A 20,272-nucleotide genomic window follows, 5' to 3' on the forward strand; every position below is an offset into this window, starting at 1 on the left:
CACATTCTGATGGGGAGTGGATGAGTGTCACAGCTAGGAGGAGGCATGTTTGCTGGCAAGGCCACCTCGCACCTGGACTGATGTATATATTGGTTTTTTTGCCTGGAAGAGATATACATGTCAAAGCAGCAGCACCAGCACCTGAACATCTGGCAGCAGGCACACTGTAGTTTAGAGATAGATGATTGCTCAAGCTTCATAGAATATTTCATTTTCTCTGTAGCCAGCATACTTAATGGCAAAGAAGAAAAAAATCCTCCGCAAGATTTCACTTAATGGCATACATTATTAATTTAAACGACTTGAGCAAAGAAAAACATTTTAACTTTATATTGCCATAACTTAGCAGCAAATTAAGACTTTTTTTCTTCATCAGAGTATTATCATCTTGGTTTATTACATTAGTCTTTAGAAACATGCAGAGCAATCCTTTTAGCATCTTGCCTGTCAAGGGAATACTGAACTGAAGACGCAATGCTAGCAAGCTAGTTAGTCAGAAAATAATATTATAAACTTCTGCCATCTTGGGAAAGAGAACACGTAATTCATGTACCTGCATCTAAGACTCTACTCTCTAGCCTAGGTTTAAGCAATCATTCGTGTAAGGTATTTATTTGAATCTCAAATTTTTTTAATTAATTTTTTTTTTTTTTTTTTTTTTTTGTCCCTGGACAAGATATGTGAAAATGTACAGATAAATGATGCAACAGTGTCACCTACAGGCAAACAACACAGTTTAAATCCTCCAACATTGTAGCCTCTTACCTCTCAAACCCCTTTCCTCCACTCCTTTCTCCTCCTACAACCTTCCCCTTAATCCCAAAGACACACCTCTGGATTGTGGGATTATCCATATCGCCAAGTATAAAAAGAAGTGCAAACACCTAAAATGCTTTTAGGACAGCCTATTATAAAGTAAGCAGACCTTATATGTAGTAAATTATGCCTTACAGTAAACATGCTGTGTAGCTAGCAAGTCACCTACACTGAAATGGACACACTCATCACCTTACATCTCCTGAGCATTTGTTCAAATCCACCTTTACTGGATGGTCAATAATAAGTCTGATGAGAATATTTTTCAGAACTCAGAAAGACCAAATGTTGATTTTACTAAATACGAGAAAATAAAAATGAGAAAATGTTGACTTGCCTAAAAAACAGCAAACAAAAAAATTAAGACTATTTTCTGAACCTGTACAAAAAATTACTTCCAGCATAATCTGGAGCTAAATCTAACTCTAGCACATCCACAGGCATAACTAATAGATCCATTCAGCTTACCCTTGTAGAGACAGTGGAACACCCTCTTATTGGTAGCTCTTAAAATTCTCAGAACTTTCCTTTTTGAACAGAATACTGTTTTCTCCTAGTACTACTGCTTTTACTTCAATACTCAATAGCCTTTTCTTAACTTCTCCCAATAAACCCTGCATTTTGAGAGCCTGTTTCTCAGTCTTTTTGGTACATCTCAAGATACTTTTTTGTTTCCATTATTTATCTCAATTTCTAATTATGTCATTCATATCCACTGATGCTACTTTAACAGCCTTTTTACCCATGAGTTGTAGCTGCTCCACCACCAACCCAGGCCAGATAATCTCTAGAATACAGCAATATGGAAATATGAGTATTGTGAATTACCACTCAGTTGGGGTGTTGCATATCTAGAACTGTTCTCAGTTGGCTAAGCTACTCAAGTAAGTTATAGTAGGATTTTCTTCTGCCACTGCTTTAAGTGCTGTGCTATTTGGGGCTGCTGTCACTTAACAAAATAAGACAAAATACAAAAAAAATGTGTGCTACATAACAGATTCCCAAGTTCTCTGACTTAACAGAACACCTTCAGCATAAGAAATGCTTCCTTTTTTAGCTATTTGAAACATCATAGTTTATAATTTAATAATTGCACAGCAATTATACATTAGGATTTAAAAATTTAGACAAAAGAAAAAGTACAAGTAATATAGCCAAATTAAACTGTTCAAATGCCCGCTACTATTCAGTAGTGAAAATAAGCAAAGTAAATTAATAATAAAGTAAAATCCATAAAAATCCATTAGAAAACAAACAACAAAAAAAAAAAGGCAATCCAATTTTTTTTTCCAGTTCATCTTAGTTTCTCTGATTAGTTGACACATCTTCAAACCATTCTTTCACCTCTCAGTGGATTGCATTTCCCTATTGTCCAATGCTGTTAATGGTGTCCAGTAATTTCCTATGGCTCATATGATTATCTGTGTACATTACAGTAACTTTCAGTACAAGCAAACTGTAGAGCAAAGCAACAGATTCACACCCACTTTTTGCCCAGTCAGCCATGATATTCATTGGCTTATCACTACCTTACAACCATGGTCTAGACTGCTTAGAGCACTGACAGCATCTTACTCAGTTTCTATGTCCATTTAATTTTTGGCTGCTTTGAAAAATGCCAGCAAAAGTACCAATTAGTGTCAGCTGTAACAGTTGCTTTATGTGATATACACATCTGCCTAGTAGGGCTTAAGAACCAACGCATTTCACGTAGGCCATCAAACACAGATACCCACTGGGAATAATGCTTGGCACTATCTACCTGAACCATATTTGAACTGCTGACCTGAAAACAAAAGGCTTTGTATTTCATCACCAGTCCCTGGAGCCATCAAGTTCTATATATGTGGAAAAACTTTAATAACATAAGGCTGAAAGCATTTAAGTCTTCAGTCATGAACTTATGTAAGCACCTGCTCACTCATGCCATGACAGGATAAGTACACCGCTTGGCTAAGTAAACCCTTTATGTTACCCTTTACTTTTCCTGTATTGGTAATGTATACAGACTATTTAACATGGATCCTCCAAATTAAATTTATTCAATTCAGCTTCGTGACAGATACAGCTGTGACAATAATGCTACTAACAACATTAAAGTCCTGTTTGGATAAGGCTTCTACTATTTTACAGAATAGAGGATTCTATCTTTAGAGTTGCTTAATTTTGAATGTCTAGTTTTAGACAGAGTTTTAATGCATACCAAGTTTCCAAGTGGTTTTATGGACATGCTACCTACTGTGACATTAGCATATTCTGCTGAAGGCCAAGGAAAGTATAGATTGGTATTGCAGAACAAAGAAACCTCAGTGGACAGAACAAAATGAATCTATGATAATTTTTCATTCTTTGGACCAGTCACTTTATCTCTGGTTTATAACACCAGGTCTTTAGCTAATGTGGGCAGCTGCAGAGCACTGTGTACCACACTGAATTCTCCAGGCTTTTCTCCTTTTCCCCTGCCTCTGGCAGACACCATTCTCTCTTACAGGGATGATGACAGCTGATGTCAATGCTACTTTGTGGTTCAGCTGTCTGATGATGTGGCTAACACTTTGTCTACACAGATTATAGATTTGTTACCTCCGTGATCTATTCCATCTCCAGTATCCTGCAGCCTGGAAATGAAACGATCTCCATTTCCAGCATTCAGATCTCCCAGTGGTGGTGAGCAAATCATTGTCAAACCACTGGAAAAACAACACTATCTTTCTTCTACTGCAATCATGAAAGCTTACATAAATAAGGAAATGTCACCCATGCTGACTTTAGAAGCACGTCCAGGTGAAATAAGTCAAAAAATATCCCATCCAAAACAAAACATCAAATGTACACTGATAGAGCAGGAAAAGTCTTCATTACTTTTTGTTTTGGAAACCTTAATTGCACTATAAACAAGGACTAAATTTGTGTCAGTTGTCAGATTTGGAACTGTCATTGAATCACCTTTTGAAAAATCCATCTGACATAACAAGAAGAAAAGCATGAAATCAAAAAAGGGAAGTGTCAAAGAACTTTGATTCAGTAGTTATTCAGGTATGAGATGACACATCCCTTTATGGTTTTCAGAAATAGAGCATTAAAACTAAACTAAAACGATCAAGGAAACCCTCAGAGTAAACAGTCCCTACGAAATGCCTTAATGAAGAGTCTGACACACACAGAAGCCTCACACAGAGTTGAAGTTCTGCAACTTTGACTAGACTGCCCTATAATACTACTTGTTTTAAGTTCCCACACCAAATAATGTATTTTGCAGCATATTTGTTGTGTGTATAGTGACATCACAAGGTAAGAAGCAGCATTTTCTGTAAGCAGTCACAGCTTATAAACATAAAGTCTTTTTAAGGCTAATGGGTCAAGAGAGTTTCAAAGGAAAGAATAGTGGTGGTTAAACAGCAGCATTTAATCAAGCAGTATTTCCATTGTTCCACAAAGTACTTGTACCTATTGATCCCAAGCTTGGCTGCCTCAAAGGCTCCTCCAGACAAGAAGCACAGGTGAAAGACAGAGGCGGAAAACAGGAAGGGTCAGGGGAAGCAAAAGAAGCCTGGTAATAAGCAACTGGAGAAAAGTCAAAGGTCAACCAAGGCAGCTGATGTCTAAGCATAACTACAGCAGGAGACCTGACAACTTCATTGAAGTTGCAGTGTTTTCTCCATTCATTTGAAAGCTGCAAGGCTGGTTTTCCGTCTGCCTCAAAATATCTTCCTTATTAACATACAGTACTAAGCATTGACATCTAAGTCACACTGTACATTTTTTTTCTGAAACACTGGTTTAAGTTATACTGGGTGGTGAACAGTTTAATTTTCTTCTTTTAAAGACCATACGCATGCAAACATACAAAATAGGAATGTCAAAGAATATGAATATAATTTTCTTTTCTTTCTGCTACGAGTTCCAAAATGATAAATCAAAATTTCCATCTATGCCTGTTGCTAACATATTGTGTACCTAACCCAGCTGACATACGTATTGTCCACAGAGGACAACTGTTGGAGAAAGCCCATTGGAGATGTCGCAGCTGTGTGTACTGAGATTCTTAATGATTTCAGAAACATGGACACTGGAATCCTCAACATGAAAAAAAACTCTGTCATTCCAACGTCACATAAACTAACCACAACAGTTGTGTGCATCTCATTTAACATGCACACTTTTTTAGGATTTCACTGTCATATTCTTTGTTGTTCTTACTATAAAACTGAACAGCATTCACAGTATAAAACTGAGATCAGGACTCAATTCTCACACTATGTACTTATAATTTAAATTCCTACATAAATATCCACATAATAATCCAGATCTCACTGATGAGCAATAAGACTATCTCAGTAGTAAGATAAACATTCACTGTAGCTAGAAAAAAAAAATACACACCTTTACATTGCTCTGTCAAAATTGCGAGATCTAAGAAGGGGTTTGACAAAGGCAAAGAATGCTAAGGAATTATAGCTGAAGTCTGACATAAAACTTGAAACTTATATGATTTGTCATGAGTAAGAGGTTTATTCCTGGAGTGTGCAAGGATGGAAAAATACAACAATTCCAAAAATACACAGTGACCTGATTTACAAAAAGTTATGGGTTGCGGGATGACCTCACAAAAAATATTTTTTCATTGTGTTCTTTCAATGAAGCAAGGTCTTAAGCTATTGATTGTTAAAAGATATAATCAATTAATACTTTTCTGCTGTTTATCTCGTGAACCAGATGAATTTTGTGTTTACTTTGGTCCAAATTATCTATTGAATGCTTATTCTCTTTTCACTATGTCAATTTGTCATTACGTGATGACTTAGAGAAAAGTTAAGTAGCACAACTATAAAAATACAACAATCATAAATAATTTTATCTTTCCTATCAAACTTTCCTAGTTATTATGTCTATCTTTTCAAGGCCAGGTTGGACAGAGCCTTGGGTGACAGTGTTTAGTATGAGGTGTCCCTGCCCACTGCAAGGGGTCTGGAACTAGATGATTTTAAGGTCCTTTCCAACCCTAACTATTCTATGATTCTATGATTCTATCCCCAACACTTCACATTTTCCATTACCTGTCCGAATTTCCTCTGAGAGATATGGTGCAATTCCATCCAGGGAAATAGTGAAATGGACATCAGAGTCTGTGTCATAATAAAGCCATTTTGGAAGAATAAGATTTATGCATGAAAAAGACTTATTTTAATAATAATCTAACTAACCAATTTTTTCCTTGCAGTTAACCATTTCAATGCAGTTAAACATTATCTTTTTAGGTTAATCTATTGTTGATTTATTGAGGACAAATTAGTTTGGTAATAAATGTATTTACATGAAAAACGTAGCAAGAAACTGTTAGCAATTAAGTAAAAATATTTAATACAATACAACTATAACATGATACAAGTTCTATAAGGAGAAACTGAACGACAAACCAGTTCTCCTGGGCATTTACTGATCAGGAAAAGTGCAACATTCCCTCTTGAAATTCAGGTACTCTTCGGCCAAACTCTTCCTTTCTTATACAACATTTTTTCTGGTTCCAGTTAAAAAGTTAAATAAAAAATGTCAATAGTATCATCAATGGGATAAAAATATTACGGCCTTTTTGAAAATTTATCAGGTGCAGATATTGAACTGTACTTTTTCATCCTTTGTTTCACTTTTCAAATGATAATTTCTTCCACAGCCACCATTAAATCTTGATCTATTCCAGCTCTCTGTATGGGTCATTGATTCTAGATGTACCATGGTTATTTTTAAATGTTTCCCTTTTGTAGAGAAAAGGGGGCTGTCTAGAGCCAGATGGGTAACTTCACACTTCATTTATCAAATCCAATGCATTAGACTCCACCCTCTCTTTCCCACTATTGCTGTTAAATTTCCATATAATTTGGTAGCAATTTTCATTATCATACAGTGACCCTAAAAAGTCTATACAGGCTTGTATGGTTCATCCAAAATTCACAGCTGTTCCCCTTACCCTCTATTTGTTACAGTAGAATCTAAGGTTCCCCTTACTTTATAAGCTGAACAGTGACCTTCTATAAGCAAGAGGTCAAGAAGGGGTCAGTTCAAAGGGCTAGAGCAGCTCTTTAACAGCTATAATAACCTGTCCATCAGGCACTATCGTGCAGTATAAACAAATCTGGGGCTTCAGAGACTCTGGACCATTTCTGTTAACACTTAGAGGACACTCACTGAGTCCCACCTGAGCAGTATTTTGGATCACTACCACTCAACAACAGAACAACCTGAACCCATACAAGAGCTGCTCAGATACTTAAAATACTGATGACACCTTTTAGTCAAAAGCACATGAAATTTTGAGCCATAACACTAAGTGCACTATCATGTGTTTTGGACTACAGAGCTGGAATAAAAACTGAAAGAGTAATTTCAGTTTATTAATATGCAGAGACAGCGGTACAGCTTAAAGCAAATAATTTCAAGGACATACTATAGCCAAGTAGATACATACCGAAGCAGGTCATATGCCTTTCTCTGAGAAAGGGTATCTTTCTAAAAGTTGAATCATTCATTTTGTAACAGTTCCCAGTACACTTTTTTTTTTTTTTTTTTGTAAGGTGCCAAAGAAGCAAATAAAACCCGTGGAGGAAGAGAATGCTCTACATAACTCTGCAAAGACCAAGCGCACTGTAAAGTTTTTGTCAGCTGCCCTCCCTTCATTGACCTAAATTTCTTGAAGTTGTACTGTTCATAATGTGCTCTCTAATGCACAATGTAAGGTAATTAGAGTCATCTGTATTTAACTTCCTGAGGAAAAAAATTCTATTATCTAATCTAGCTGATCCCCTGATAGCCCATTGAAAGTAAAATACTGTAACCTATTGCCTGCCCTTTGACAAGTGCTAATTATTTCCTGTCCAAGCACATTTTTCTCATGTAATTCCAAAGTACACAATAGACTGATCTCTAAAACATGGGCAGCCCTGCTAGTACCACAGAGGACGTTTTATAACTTTCACCACCGTATGCCCAATGGCTACCACAGTCAGTGCTTCATTCCAGACATCTAGCTGAAGCTTTGATGGAGTAAAGTGAGGTGTATGGTAACAGTCTGTTTATGCACATCATATGGGTGAGATTCTCAGATAGGTCACTGGAATGGGAAACATCAAATGGAAAGAAAAGGATTATGGATATTTAATACTCAAAGGACACTTTCTTTCAGAACTTTCAAGGCACAATGCTCTTGAAATTTTATTTCAGGTGTTTAGTTTTAAGAAGGCCTGCACTTCATCTGCTTGTGCCTCTCCCCACCCCCAACACAAGAACTTCAGCATTTCTCTGTCAAAGACTAGACTATGTCTACAACGCCAGCCTCCGATTACATTGTGAGGAGCAAGCAGAGGCCAGAAGCACCGTAACACTCATTGCCTTTAAATGAGTCCAGATTGCCACAATTCCTGATGACTTTGTATATTGAGAAATTATTGTTAAACTAAACAAACACTAAAAGGATATACACTCATTAGAATTGTTTAGCCTTTTCTTATCTTTAGGAAGCTTTCTATTCATGTTCACAACAAAGATGTATGTGGCCCACAGAAAAACCTTACGCGATTTTCTCTGTTTCCAGTGTAGCCGAACCATTTGCATAACTTAGTAGGCATGGTGATAGAAGGCAAAAATACCCCACAAAAACCTCTTAAATTCCTCAAAAAGGAACAAACAAAAGCCACATGATAATAGCAACCATATTGTAGACCCACCTTACTAAACTCTTTTCTATTCTGAGATCTTAACTGATTAGTATGCAAAGAAAGATTCCATACTCACAAAAATGCAAACTTATAAAACACAGCCTCTAATTTGTATAATAATTGCTACTATGTAATAATTTTTAATTTTTATCTAAAGCTTCTAAACTGTTTCAAGTCCACTCACTGTAATTATTGGGAACAGCAAAGCCACTCAACTGTCAGATCCCATATCGACAATTAACTTTTCAAACTCAATCTTGCAGAACTTTCAGGAACTTTCCAGTATTATACACTAACAAAACACAGGAGAACTCCCTTAACTGGAACCTTTAGTACAGGTGAAAAAATATCATGCCAATGAACTACTAATTTTGATTAACAAAATCTATTAAAGATACTTCTGATGAAAAACTGTGTCGAATTGTAAGCACAGAACATCTCATTTTAAAGGAAAATTGTAAATTTGGTAGAAATATTTCAGACTGTTACAAATTTTATGTATCACAAAGAAGAAAAAATAAAAGATTATGTAATGATTATAAATCTATAGCTTTTAGAAACAGATGTGAAAAAAGGTGACATCAACTCGTTCAGCAGCTAAAAAGAAGGACACAAAGTGGCACATGGTGGAAATTCTCTTTTTTGAATTCATGTACTTCTGAATGAATTACAAGTATGACGCATCTGTAGTTTCTGAAATGCATTCATCTGACTACATTCCAGTAACAAACTTTTTCAAATAAAAACTTCAACAACTTTTTCAAATAAAAACTTCAAGAACTTTTTCAAATTGTTAACAACACCATCCGATTTACTGTGGCGAGTTTAATTTAAGAACTTCAGTATAATAAAACAGTTACATGACACAAACTCTAGCAATTTATGCCAATCTTGCCCAACACAACCAGACTGGTTGGACAGGACCAGAAAATGTGAGGATTGTGAAGAAAGCAGATAAGAAGGGTAGCTATTAGCATGGCATGCCAGCAAGGAGTGCTGCTTATGTTGTAAGCAATATGAGGAAATGTTTAAGGTGATACCAATCCTCTAGTATCAGTATCAAGCTATTATCAGTAGACTGCACTCTATAAGCACAGTAAGGGAACATTCTACCCCATCAAGCAACCCTGAAATCAGAAGCAAAAACATTGACTATTCCATTCAAGTAAAAATATTATTTGACCAGTAAAAATTTACATTTTTCTTTCAAACATCAACTTGCCCCCACTCTTATAAAGGGGATTTATAAGAGTGGGTTTTATATACTTGCTTCTAATTCCAATTATCTTACCATTTTTCAAAGATTTCTCACCTTATTGCCCATTCCTTACGCAGCCTTTGTCGCTCTGTAAGAACTAGCAAGAAACACCTGATTGTTTTATTCCATTGTTCCTCAATTCGTTCCTCTTTTTGAAACTCAGAGAGGACCAGGCTTGTCTTAAAGGGAAAAAACACATAAAAATTATAACCTAGAAATAGGAAACAATGTGCAAAATTAATAAAAAGCCCATAAGCAAATTAGGACAGTAAATCAATAGCTTTTTTAATTACCATTCCACTGCTGACAGATCAATACAGTAAATGATGGTTAGAAATGGCCACCATATATTTGGTATTTAATCAATATACATGGCACATAAGGTAAACCTTAAAATCTCATCGCCTTAAGTAACATAAGACATTGTGCATTCTAGCACTCATTTTCTTGAGACATAATTATTTTCTTTTCTAAACACTTTCTTGTATCAAATTATATCAAGAAATGTTTCCCTCTATACAGCATTCATTTGAGGACTTGCCCCCTCCCATTTGATCCTTCTAAAGAAGAAAATACCTGTTTGCACTGTGTCTTCTGAAAGGAATTTTTGATGATTTCCCCATGTTCTCTTTATCACTAAACATTTCAAGTAAACAAGTAGTAAGACTGAACCCACGTTTCATTTATAGAATAAATTATAAATTGCTAAAATGCATATATACACACATGGAATGGGTAAGTTATCTGTGGGGTAGGATAATGGAATTTCTGCCTGGCCTTCCCAAATGTTGTGTTAACAGTTAACAATCATGTAACGAAACTGCAGATCTGGTCATCCTTCGTCCACCCAGCAAGTTAACTCCAACTCCCTCACTCCATCTTTGCATGTAACTAGTAACTCGCTCACCATTTCTTCCCATACGCTTCCCCACGTCTGCTAGCCCCGGAAAGAAATGGCACATGCTGATTACTAACATATATGTCAGCCAGTACACATGTGCTAACTTGATGTGCAGCAGTCCAACCACAACAGAGACCTACTGTCAATGCTGCAGTGTTTTCCTTCAGTGAAGATGCTGTATTTGCCTTTCTCGCCTTAACCAGCCACTGATAGTCAATTATTGTTGCTATTCTCACCTTCAGTCTCATGTTCTGCAAACATATAAAAGTGTCTAAAGGCTTTTGGGAAGGATGACAGAATGGACAGAATGCTTGCATCTATCTTTTTTTTTTTATTTACAGAAAAGGAGGCAAAAAAAAAGGTTTATAACTTGAGCAGTTGTAGAAGTGAGTTTTAAAACACAACTCAGACATCACCAAAAGCTGCAATTCCTGCTCCCAGCATGGCTTCTCCTGTGAGAACAACATAACAAAGACATGGCATACTGCCTTCTCCTCAACATCACAGCCACATCACATTCTGCCCTGCCCAAACATACACCCACTAAGATTTTTCTGGGAATTCTGTCAGATAACTGATTGTTATTATCTTCAGTTTGTGAAAACAGGAAGATCTATCTTTGGCCTGACTGGCTGGGTGGTTTTTTTTTCCCATAAGAAACAATATTATGCAGATTATGTGCTTCTTAAACTATGTAAAGTAGTGGTAACATTGCCCCTGCCATAGTGGCTCCAAGAGACAAGCATGACAGGGGTTATAGAGACAGAAAATAATATTATTACACCAGCATTAGATGATAAAGAGCAAAAAAGCATCTTCTTCCCTGATTCCCAGCTCTATTAGTTGGCCCACCAAAATGCATTACCCTGTCAAATGAGACTTACACATCAAAAAGAACATTTTCTTGTAAAAACCCCAAAATGTTCAAAATTCTGTCTTTACAGATCACATTCTTGACCCTGCTTTGACATTACAAAGCAACCAAAAAGCCAGACAGCATTTTCAGATAAGGACTCCCTGACATGGATTTCCCTTGCGCTAACCTACATCATCTTTTCCACAAGCTCTAATATCCGCCAACTTCAACAAGCCTGATTCCACCCTCACTTCCAGCAGCTGCACAGTTTAAAGCAGGATTTGATAGAGGACTTCAGCAAATAAGAACATGCTTACATAACACAAAGAGATGTACTTTATTTAATTAATACTCCTTGTCATTCAGAATAAATATACCAATTAGGGCCTTACCTTTTATATTTAACACATGCAATACTTGACACAGCACTACAACTAAAGTTTACCTCTCTATTATAAGATGAACAGACTGTAGCCATACTGCTAGGTTACAGCACACCAAGATTTCCCTCTCGGAATCCTTGGATGGGATAGCGATGCTGATGGTGTATAAGTCTGCTTTTCTCCAAGTCTGCTGAAAAGTGTCAAGTTCAATGATGCTCTGCCTCACAAAGCTGGAAGTAGTCACTTGCATGCCACAAACACCAAGATCGCCAAAATAAGTGATTCCCAAAGTGTAAGCATGAAGAACTGATAGTTCCTAAAGAGTATTCAGTTAAAATCTGATTAAATTATTATGTGATTAGAGTATTATCAATCAGAGAAGATGGGTGACCACTTCTCCAAGTATTCACAGTCACATAACAATTTTGTATGAATTCTGATGGCTTGGCCAAATTGCAGCTTTGGTACAGAGTTCTACTGCCTAAAGCCCCCTCCATCTACAGAAACAACATAATTCTGGAAACTGAACATAATTTATTTTTTACTGAGAGAACAAGTATATTGCTCCAGCCTTCTGTTAACACCTTTCATCTATGTTGTGATGTACTATTAAGCAACATACAACAACAACAACACAGAGCAATTTAACTGATTTACTTGTTTTCTAAGAGTGCTGAGGGCAGTAAGGCTAGCCAGAACGTGAGTGCATGGACCAATATGTAGCTTTTATAGAGGCATTTCTTAATAAATTGCTATTCTTCTCATCTCAATAAAAATCCTAAATTGTAACAAATAAAGCAGCATTCTGGGTAAAATAATATTATAAAAAATGTTTCTTCCAAAGTTTTATTTTCCATGTAACTTGTTTTGGGATTTATTTTTAACAAAAGGATTCAATATATACCTTGGCTGATAAAGGTCAAGGGTTCAAGAAACTCGGTCAAAGATGTTATCAGCTGGGAAAGCCAGTTCCTCACATCAACACTGATAAAAATCCATCAGAAACCCAGCCAATACCACCCCTGCTCTAAAAGGCAGGAATGACCTCTTTTGAACATCACTATAGCTGCACATCACATCAAAGAAAATCTGATCTTGTGTCTCAATTCTTTTAGTGTTTTCTACTGACAGATAATGTCTGCAGAGGCCCACTTTGCCCAGCGCTGAGTGAAGCTTTCAGATTCTGAACCGGACTCAACACCAACCCAGTGTTTTTCAGCACACTTGGGACTGCAGGACAGTAGAACAAATAAACAGTGTAACCAGCTCTACAGCCTGTCTTATCTCATCCTTGTGTTCACAGAGATTCTTGAGGGTGTAATGTTTACAAATTGCTGAAACTTTCTTTCTTCTGCTTCCTGAGCTGGCAAAAACATATCCTGGACAACCTAAGCAACGAGATTATGCAAACTGCTTATCACTTTAGGGAAGCAACTTCTTGCCTCAATGGCCAGCAAGCCTCTTCAATGTAGTGCTGTTAATATTTTCAGCAAATCTTCCCCAATTCTCCTTACATATCTGTTAATGTATTAAGGGCATTTTCTTCTAAGTCCCAAGTGGCGTAGTCTTGAAAACAAACACACAACCCACCTCTCAAAAAGCCCAAAGCTATATACGCGTATATACATATACATACACACACACGCAGACACATATACAGAGAGAGCAGTTGCCAATCCAGCCTTCTGTGTTAAAAACAGTATTTAGGAAACTATACCCTTCACCTTTGTCCCGGTTCAGGGGCAGAATTAAATCTAGTGCTTTACTGATGTACCAGGCAACAGTCACGAGCGCATCTTCCCTTTTGTAAGAAAGAAAGGTACTAAGATAAGATTTTAAGAGACCAGTATCGTATTCCTCTCGTTCCCACTGACCAAATACATCAACTGACACAAAACTGAGTAGAAACTCAGTTATAACTAAGTCTTACTATACACCCAGGATACACACTCAAGATCCATTTTATGAGTCTTAACAAAACAAACCTACATATTGTAACAAGATTACAATAAAATTTTGGTTTTTCTTAGATATACAGCAGAAGAAACTATGTTTCAACATCTATAGGTCACTAACCTGCTTAACTGCATGCATCCTGGGTGAATACCACAACATGCTTTCAAACAAGCAAAACAAAAAAAACAATCAATCTCTGAACACTCCAAAACCCACATGGTAAATTTTTAGTCTTTAAAAACTAGACTTTCCTTCCTTCAATACAGACCTCTCAAGGAGCCAGACTTAAGGTTAGAAACGCTGTATAGCTGGAGACATGAAGCCTTGTATTCTGTCAGACAAATTAGCCTTCAGTCTGAACTAAAGTGGCACTTGGGACAGTTTGTCTCTTGGTCCCACTTTATTGGGTCAACAAATCAGATTTCTCACTGTGAGTTAAGATTTAATCTACTCACCACCAGTTTAAATAGGATAAGCTTCTGAATCTTTGCTAACCACTTCTACTTTAATGCAGCAGTCATCTCTGAATAATCAATAACTAATACAGAAAGGAAAAATATAAAGTGTAAAATCAGTAAGCAGGGCTAAAATTTTAAATGTCATTCAGTGTCTTGTTATTTTTGTTGCTCTATTTTACTTCTAGTGCAAAAAGTATCTTGATGGAATTCTGCAGAACTAGAACACTGTGCCTTTTAGACAGGAAAAAAAAAAAAGAACCTGCAATCTATTAAGCCATGTTAATTTAACATGTCATAACTTGTGCAATAAAAAAAAAGCTAGTAATTGCTTACAAACCACTGCTCATTTCTTCTTTACTTTCAAAATTTTTGCTTAAAATATGAGCAAATGCACCCATTTCCAATGATAAGATGGAAGCAGCCAGTATGGTTTAAGTTATCACCCAGTAATTTGGGCACATTAAACCCAGTTCTCTGCTTTTTGTTTATTAATCCACTCTGCCAGATATCACAGTTTCACTCAGCAACCCTCATGTTTTGGATGATATTGAAAAATGGCTCATGTTTGTCAAAGAAAGTTAAAAAAAAAAAAAACGGAAAAAAAAAGGTAAAGAGGAAAAAAGTGTTGTTTATAGAAGCCAGCTGCTCTGGCTCCGGCGCCAGCAGCTCTTCATCCTGCTATTTTACGCTCACAACCCCCACTGCCCCCACTGGCACAGGTACAACTATATATGTTGACTTCAGTGCTTCAGAGAGCACTCAACTGATTCTGTACATGATTAATTGCCAAAGACATGGCTGACCATATGGAACAGAGAAACCATCAAGTAATTCATACTTCTGTATATGATCATTTGGCCCCTGTTGTTTTAATGTACAGGAAAGAGCTAGTATAGCACAGACCTGGTGTCTTGCCCTTGACAGCCCATTAAGAAATCTCAAAGCACCTAGTTGAAGTTATGCTGTTGGCTTTTCAATAGCAGCCTAATAAAACAGAAGCAAAGCTTTCCAACTAGTCTTAAATCTTTCACATACAGTACATTAACCACTGCTGCTAAAACAACTGGTTTCTTATGATAGGAAATGGGATTTGATTTCTAGCCTCTGCATACTTACTGAAAGCCTTTTTCTGACCTTTGGAGGGTTTACAAAAATCATTGTTCATTTTTTCTGCCATTTTCCCAGTTTCTTGCCATAGTGATCCTAATAGATTTGTTTAAGGTTCAGTACATTCTACTCTTACTAGCTATTATACGTAAACTGTACAATGAACGCAGGCTCATGGGATCTGAAAGGAAAGAAATTATTATTAACTATTTTCTTCCTGAAAGTCAGAGAAGTCACTGTAACATCTAAAACATAATTTACTTTTAAAGAGCCTATAAAGCAAAACAAAAAAAATTCCTGAAAAGAAGCAATATACTAGTATCTGCTTTCTTTTATCAGACTGGAGACAAATCATCAAATTTCATTTGAGAAGGAAGGTCAATTTATTTTAAAGCTGTGGTATTCTCAAGGATGTCTGACACAGAGCTCACCATAAAGTAAGAGGTGCAGACTTGGAATATATGTCAGTATCCTTAACTGCTTTATATCAGTTTTATCTACCATTAACATCTTTTCAGTCATATGCAGTTAAAGAAAAACATTTAAATAATGTTTCCCTGTCAAGGCTCTTAAGATGACAGCGCTAAAAAGTTAATCCCCATCTGCACAGATCTTCTGGCAGTTTTGACATATGTTGGCAAGGATGTATTTGCTGCCACCTTCCATTAGAAAATATTTACATGGAGTTTTCTTGTCTGCGGATTTTCTAGTTGTCTAAATGATCCTCCTAGTCTGAAGGGCCTTATGTGGGAAATCCTAGTCATTGGACATTCATCAGGGCTGATTTCCCAGGCTACTGAAGGCAGCCAACACTATTTAATACTCCAACAGAATACACAAATAATCCACAACCCAACATAAAACTCCACAACCATTCTGGTTATTGATAGACTTCTTACAACATTAAAACAGTTTGTCCGAGACAAATATTTATGGCTGTCTTTAAGTAAAATATAAAGGAATAGAGAGTTTTATAAATGTCACATAATTTTTGTATTTTTGTAGGGTAAAAGTTGCTGGTGTGAAATCATTGCCATAAAGATGATATATTCTCCCTGCCATTATATTCAATGGTGCACATCTAAACTAAGCAAGTACATAACCCAATTAGAGCAGAATGCTCAAAGTTAGACATATGCTTAAGCTTTACAGACAAGTCTACATTCATTAAAATGTAGAGAGCCCTGCCTCTCTTTGAGGTATTCACTGCTGACAACAAAAGATGAATACCTGACTTGATAGATGAGAAGTTCGACCTAGAAAAACCTACAGGGAGTGGATCACCTAGAATTTTCCAAAACAGCTTTAGGTCTTGTCTACGCTAGAAAGTTGCATCACCTAACTATACCTGTGGAGCTAACGAAGTACATTTTCTAGCTGTGTGACTTTAAAGGTCATAAATCAAACTAGACAGAGCTTATTTCAGAAATAACCATTACCTTTATGCATATATAAGTGTATATTTATATTAGAGTCTTGAACCATATACTTAGGAAAAAGGAATCCAAGCAAATAATAATCAAGTAAGTTTTGGCTACTCTGGCATGCCAAAATTTCCAGGGAGAAAACTAAAATAATCTGTTTTCTGGATAATCCAATGCAGTAGTGGATAGGTCTCAAAGATTTTCAATACTTGGTTACAAGGAAAAAAAAAAAAAAAGATTAACATTTCCAAAATACTTGTGCTGCACTGACTGGTTTGCCAATGTTCTAAAGGTGAGGCATAACCCACCTTTATCAGAAAGAGCAACCAAACCACTCAAGATATTTGGAATAAGAGTGGCTTAGCATCTTCAGATATAAGGGTGAGTGAAAGGTTACCCTTTAGCCACATTCCCCCAGAGCATGGCCCCTCCACCTCTGAATCATCAATAGCACAAAGACTGTAGCAGCCCTACCATGCATAGTGGATTATATGAAGTGTAAAACATTGTGGGGAAAAAGCTTTTGAAAGAAGTCAGGAAAAAGAAATCACGCTTGCAAGAAGATCCAGCTGACAGGCTAGTCCCTAACAAGTGAATATGTTTGAAAACATTGTGAATGCAAGAAAAGAACACGCCTTTTGTTTCCAAACCTACAGTGTGTCTTTACCCCAACTGTTGCCTGCATGGCTGAACATATGTTTTCTGAACAAGAATTGAAGCAGAAAGTGTTCTTTGTTATAATTCACTCCTTTGTATACACCTCCCTTTTCCCATTTTGGTCACATGCAAACAGTAGTGACGCAAAACACTTAAGTTCTGAAGGACTGCACAGCAGTGTATGCTTCAGTGATTATTTACTATTGTTGGAATCAGTTGAGCTTAGATGCAATACAAGACTCACTTCACTAATGTGCACTCTGGACAGCTTACATTTTGCAACACTGAGTCATGACAAGCAAAACCTGCACACACTCCTTTAACCAGCAGCCAGAATTTTCTGCATCTACAATTATGTGCAGTTCTAATAAGCAATGAAGAATTGAACAACAAATGATCTTACATGCTCAAAAGAACTCCAAGTTGTACCCTGGAACTTTCTTAGAATATCAGCTAGTCTTAGCATATCATCAACTACGATGAATAATTGGGGGGGGGGGGGAGGGCAGGGAGGACAGTTAAAAATGATGGGCTTCAAAGCCAGAAGGAGGTCATACCATCTCATAAACACTGAAATGAACTCTAGTTTGAATTAAATACTCATATAATTTTACTGATTCTAATGAAATAATTCTACATGCAAGCAAGGCTTTGCTTTAACTCATCTAGTTTATATTGAAACCCTAATACAATAATCTACAAGCTCCTATTAAAATATTTACAGATGCAAACTTGGACCAAAATCCCCAAACTAGACACCCAGTTCTTGTAGCACGCAAAATACAAAGTGGAATCACTAAACCTAATACTACTGGCCACTGGAAAAATTATCTTTAAACACTCCCAAACTGTGAAGAAACATGGAAAACACAGTGTAGATTTTGAATTCATTGCTACATCTTTATTTGCAGCTATCTTTTACTGTTTAATTGCCTGTCATATTACTGATTTCCTTGAACAGCACATCTTAGTATTTCTATTTAATACGGAAAAGCCTAGAACTCCAATATTTTAATCCCATCCCTGAAGCCACTACCTTTTGCCTTCTAGCCACTTTTACTGCCTTAGCCACAACACTTTTTAGAAGAATGCCTAGTGGAAATACGCTTGTGCAAAAATTTGGGACATATTCCCAATATCATTAGTCTTACTGAAATAATTTAAACCACAGAATGCCAAGTTACAGAATGGGTTAAACACTGCAGAATGAAGAAGCTGCAAGCCACAAACAAATGAAATAGCAAGCCACATGTCCAGAAGTGCCTGTGGGCATGCTTTGTCCAAGGCACATGCCATAGCAGAATAGCAGTTTAGTACATATGCAAGATAACCACATACAGCTGAATCATATCTTCGAATGACATAAGGGTTTCAATCATCCCTTTATCATCCTCACAGCACTAAACAAATGCACCAGGTCTGTGGACACCCCTGTGAGAATGGGACTCTCACCATGTTGTTTCAAAAGTGAAGTCTTGTCACATTTGGTTCGAGTAACAGCTTCATTACCTCTAATGACACCATGACCACCATTACGAAGATTTAATATTTGGGATCATGTAAGTGCCGTAGTAATACCAGCTGGCATGGTGAAAGGGACACAAAAAAAATTTAGAGTACACTACTGGGAAGAGCACAGGAGATAAAACCAAAACAGAACCTGATATACTATATGTATGTAATGTATGGGGACTATAACATTATCAAGCAGCAAGGAGGATGCTACCACTCACTGCTAGATGCTGATCATGACAGCAGCATTTGGAAAAATACTTTTTTGCAAGCTATGATCCCTGTTTCTCAACTCAAAACGAGGCAATCTGGTATCAGTGCCTCGTCCTCCTCCACTTGATAGTACATAACTGTATTTTTTACATAAAAACATGTGCTAGGCACTTCATATATAGCCTATGCAAATGGTGATGACCTGCCATTGAGGATGTGCAGTGTAAAATGTACAAATAAATGCAATATACTAGCAAATTTAAAAAATGAGGGACTTTTATATATTTAGATATGGTACTTAAAGTAAATATAGATTCCTCCTGGGAGGGCAAGCAACTACTTATTTTTAATTCCCTTTCATTCAAAGCATGTTTAGGAACAAAGTTTTGTACATGTCATCTCGATTTATTAGAGCATAAAGCTACATAATCCTCTAAAGTATATACGCCACCTGTATATGAATACTGATTTCCCATTATGAGTGATAAAGGGGAATATATCTTACTTGTGTATATATATATGTATATATTTAGGCAACACGCATATTAAAGGCAATAGATAATTGCAAAATTAATTCAGTAGTCCAGGTACCTCTACAATGCTAAATAAGGCAATGCTTCACTAACATGTCAACAAATTAATATGTCAACTCACCAACCTGCAGACTCAAAAGAAACCTACACTTTTTTTTCACAGAATAATAAAACCCAACACCCTTTTCCAAAATTAAAGAAAATTAAAACCAAAGTAAACTCTGCTTTATCTTATGTGGGCATGCCCACATGTGCTTTATACAAAAACACAGACCAGGGTACAACACAGACAGTACACCTGCACTCATGGGTTTTGTCACATTCTCCTCAATCGCAGAGATGCCATCAGGGAGACGGAGCACGAATTCATGGTACCTGCAGGCAGACCTCCACCCCTTCTGAGGGCAGGACACTTTCCACAGAGGTTCTCATTCTCTCGAGACACTTCATTGCCTACCTCCATCATGCCAGGAATTCAGTAACATTTCT

General features: G+C 36.7%; 1 protein-coding gene across 1 annotated transcript in view; it reads right to left on the reverse strand.

Annotated features, from left to right (window-relative positions):
• FTO (FTO alpha-ketoglutarate dependent dioxygenase) overlaps positions 1-20,272 on the reverse strand; it is a gene marked incomplete at its 3' end in the record, with an annotated part of 260,739 nt that overhangs the window by 126,182 nt on the left and 114,285 nt on the right. The window contains exon 8 of the mRNA XM_080637393.1: positions 9,838-9,962. Coding sequence (XP_080493519.1) covers positions 9,838-9,962 — 125 coding nt within the window. The remainder of the gene's footprint in view (positions 1-9,837; positions 9,963-20,272) is intronic.

This window comes from Psittacula echo (assembly GCF_963264785.1).
Source record: "Psittacula echo genome assembly, chromosome: Z".
Lineage (NCBI taxonomy): Eukaryota > Metazoa > Chordata > Aves > Psittaciformes > Psittacidae > Psittacula > Psittacula echo.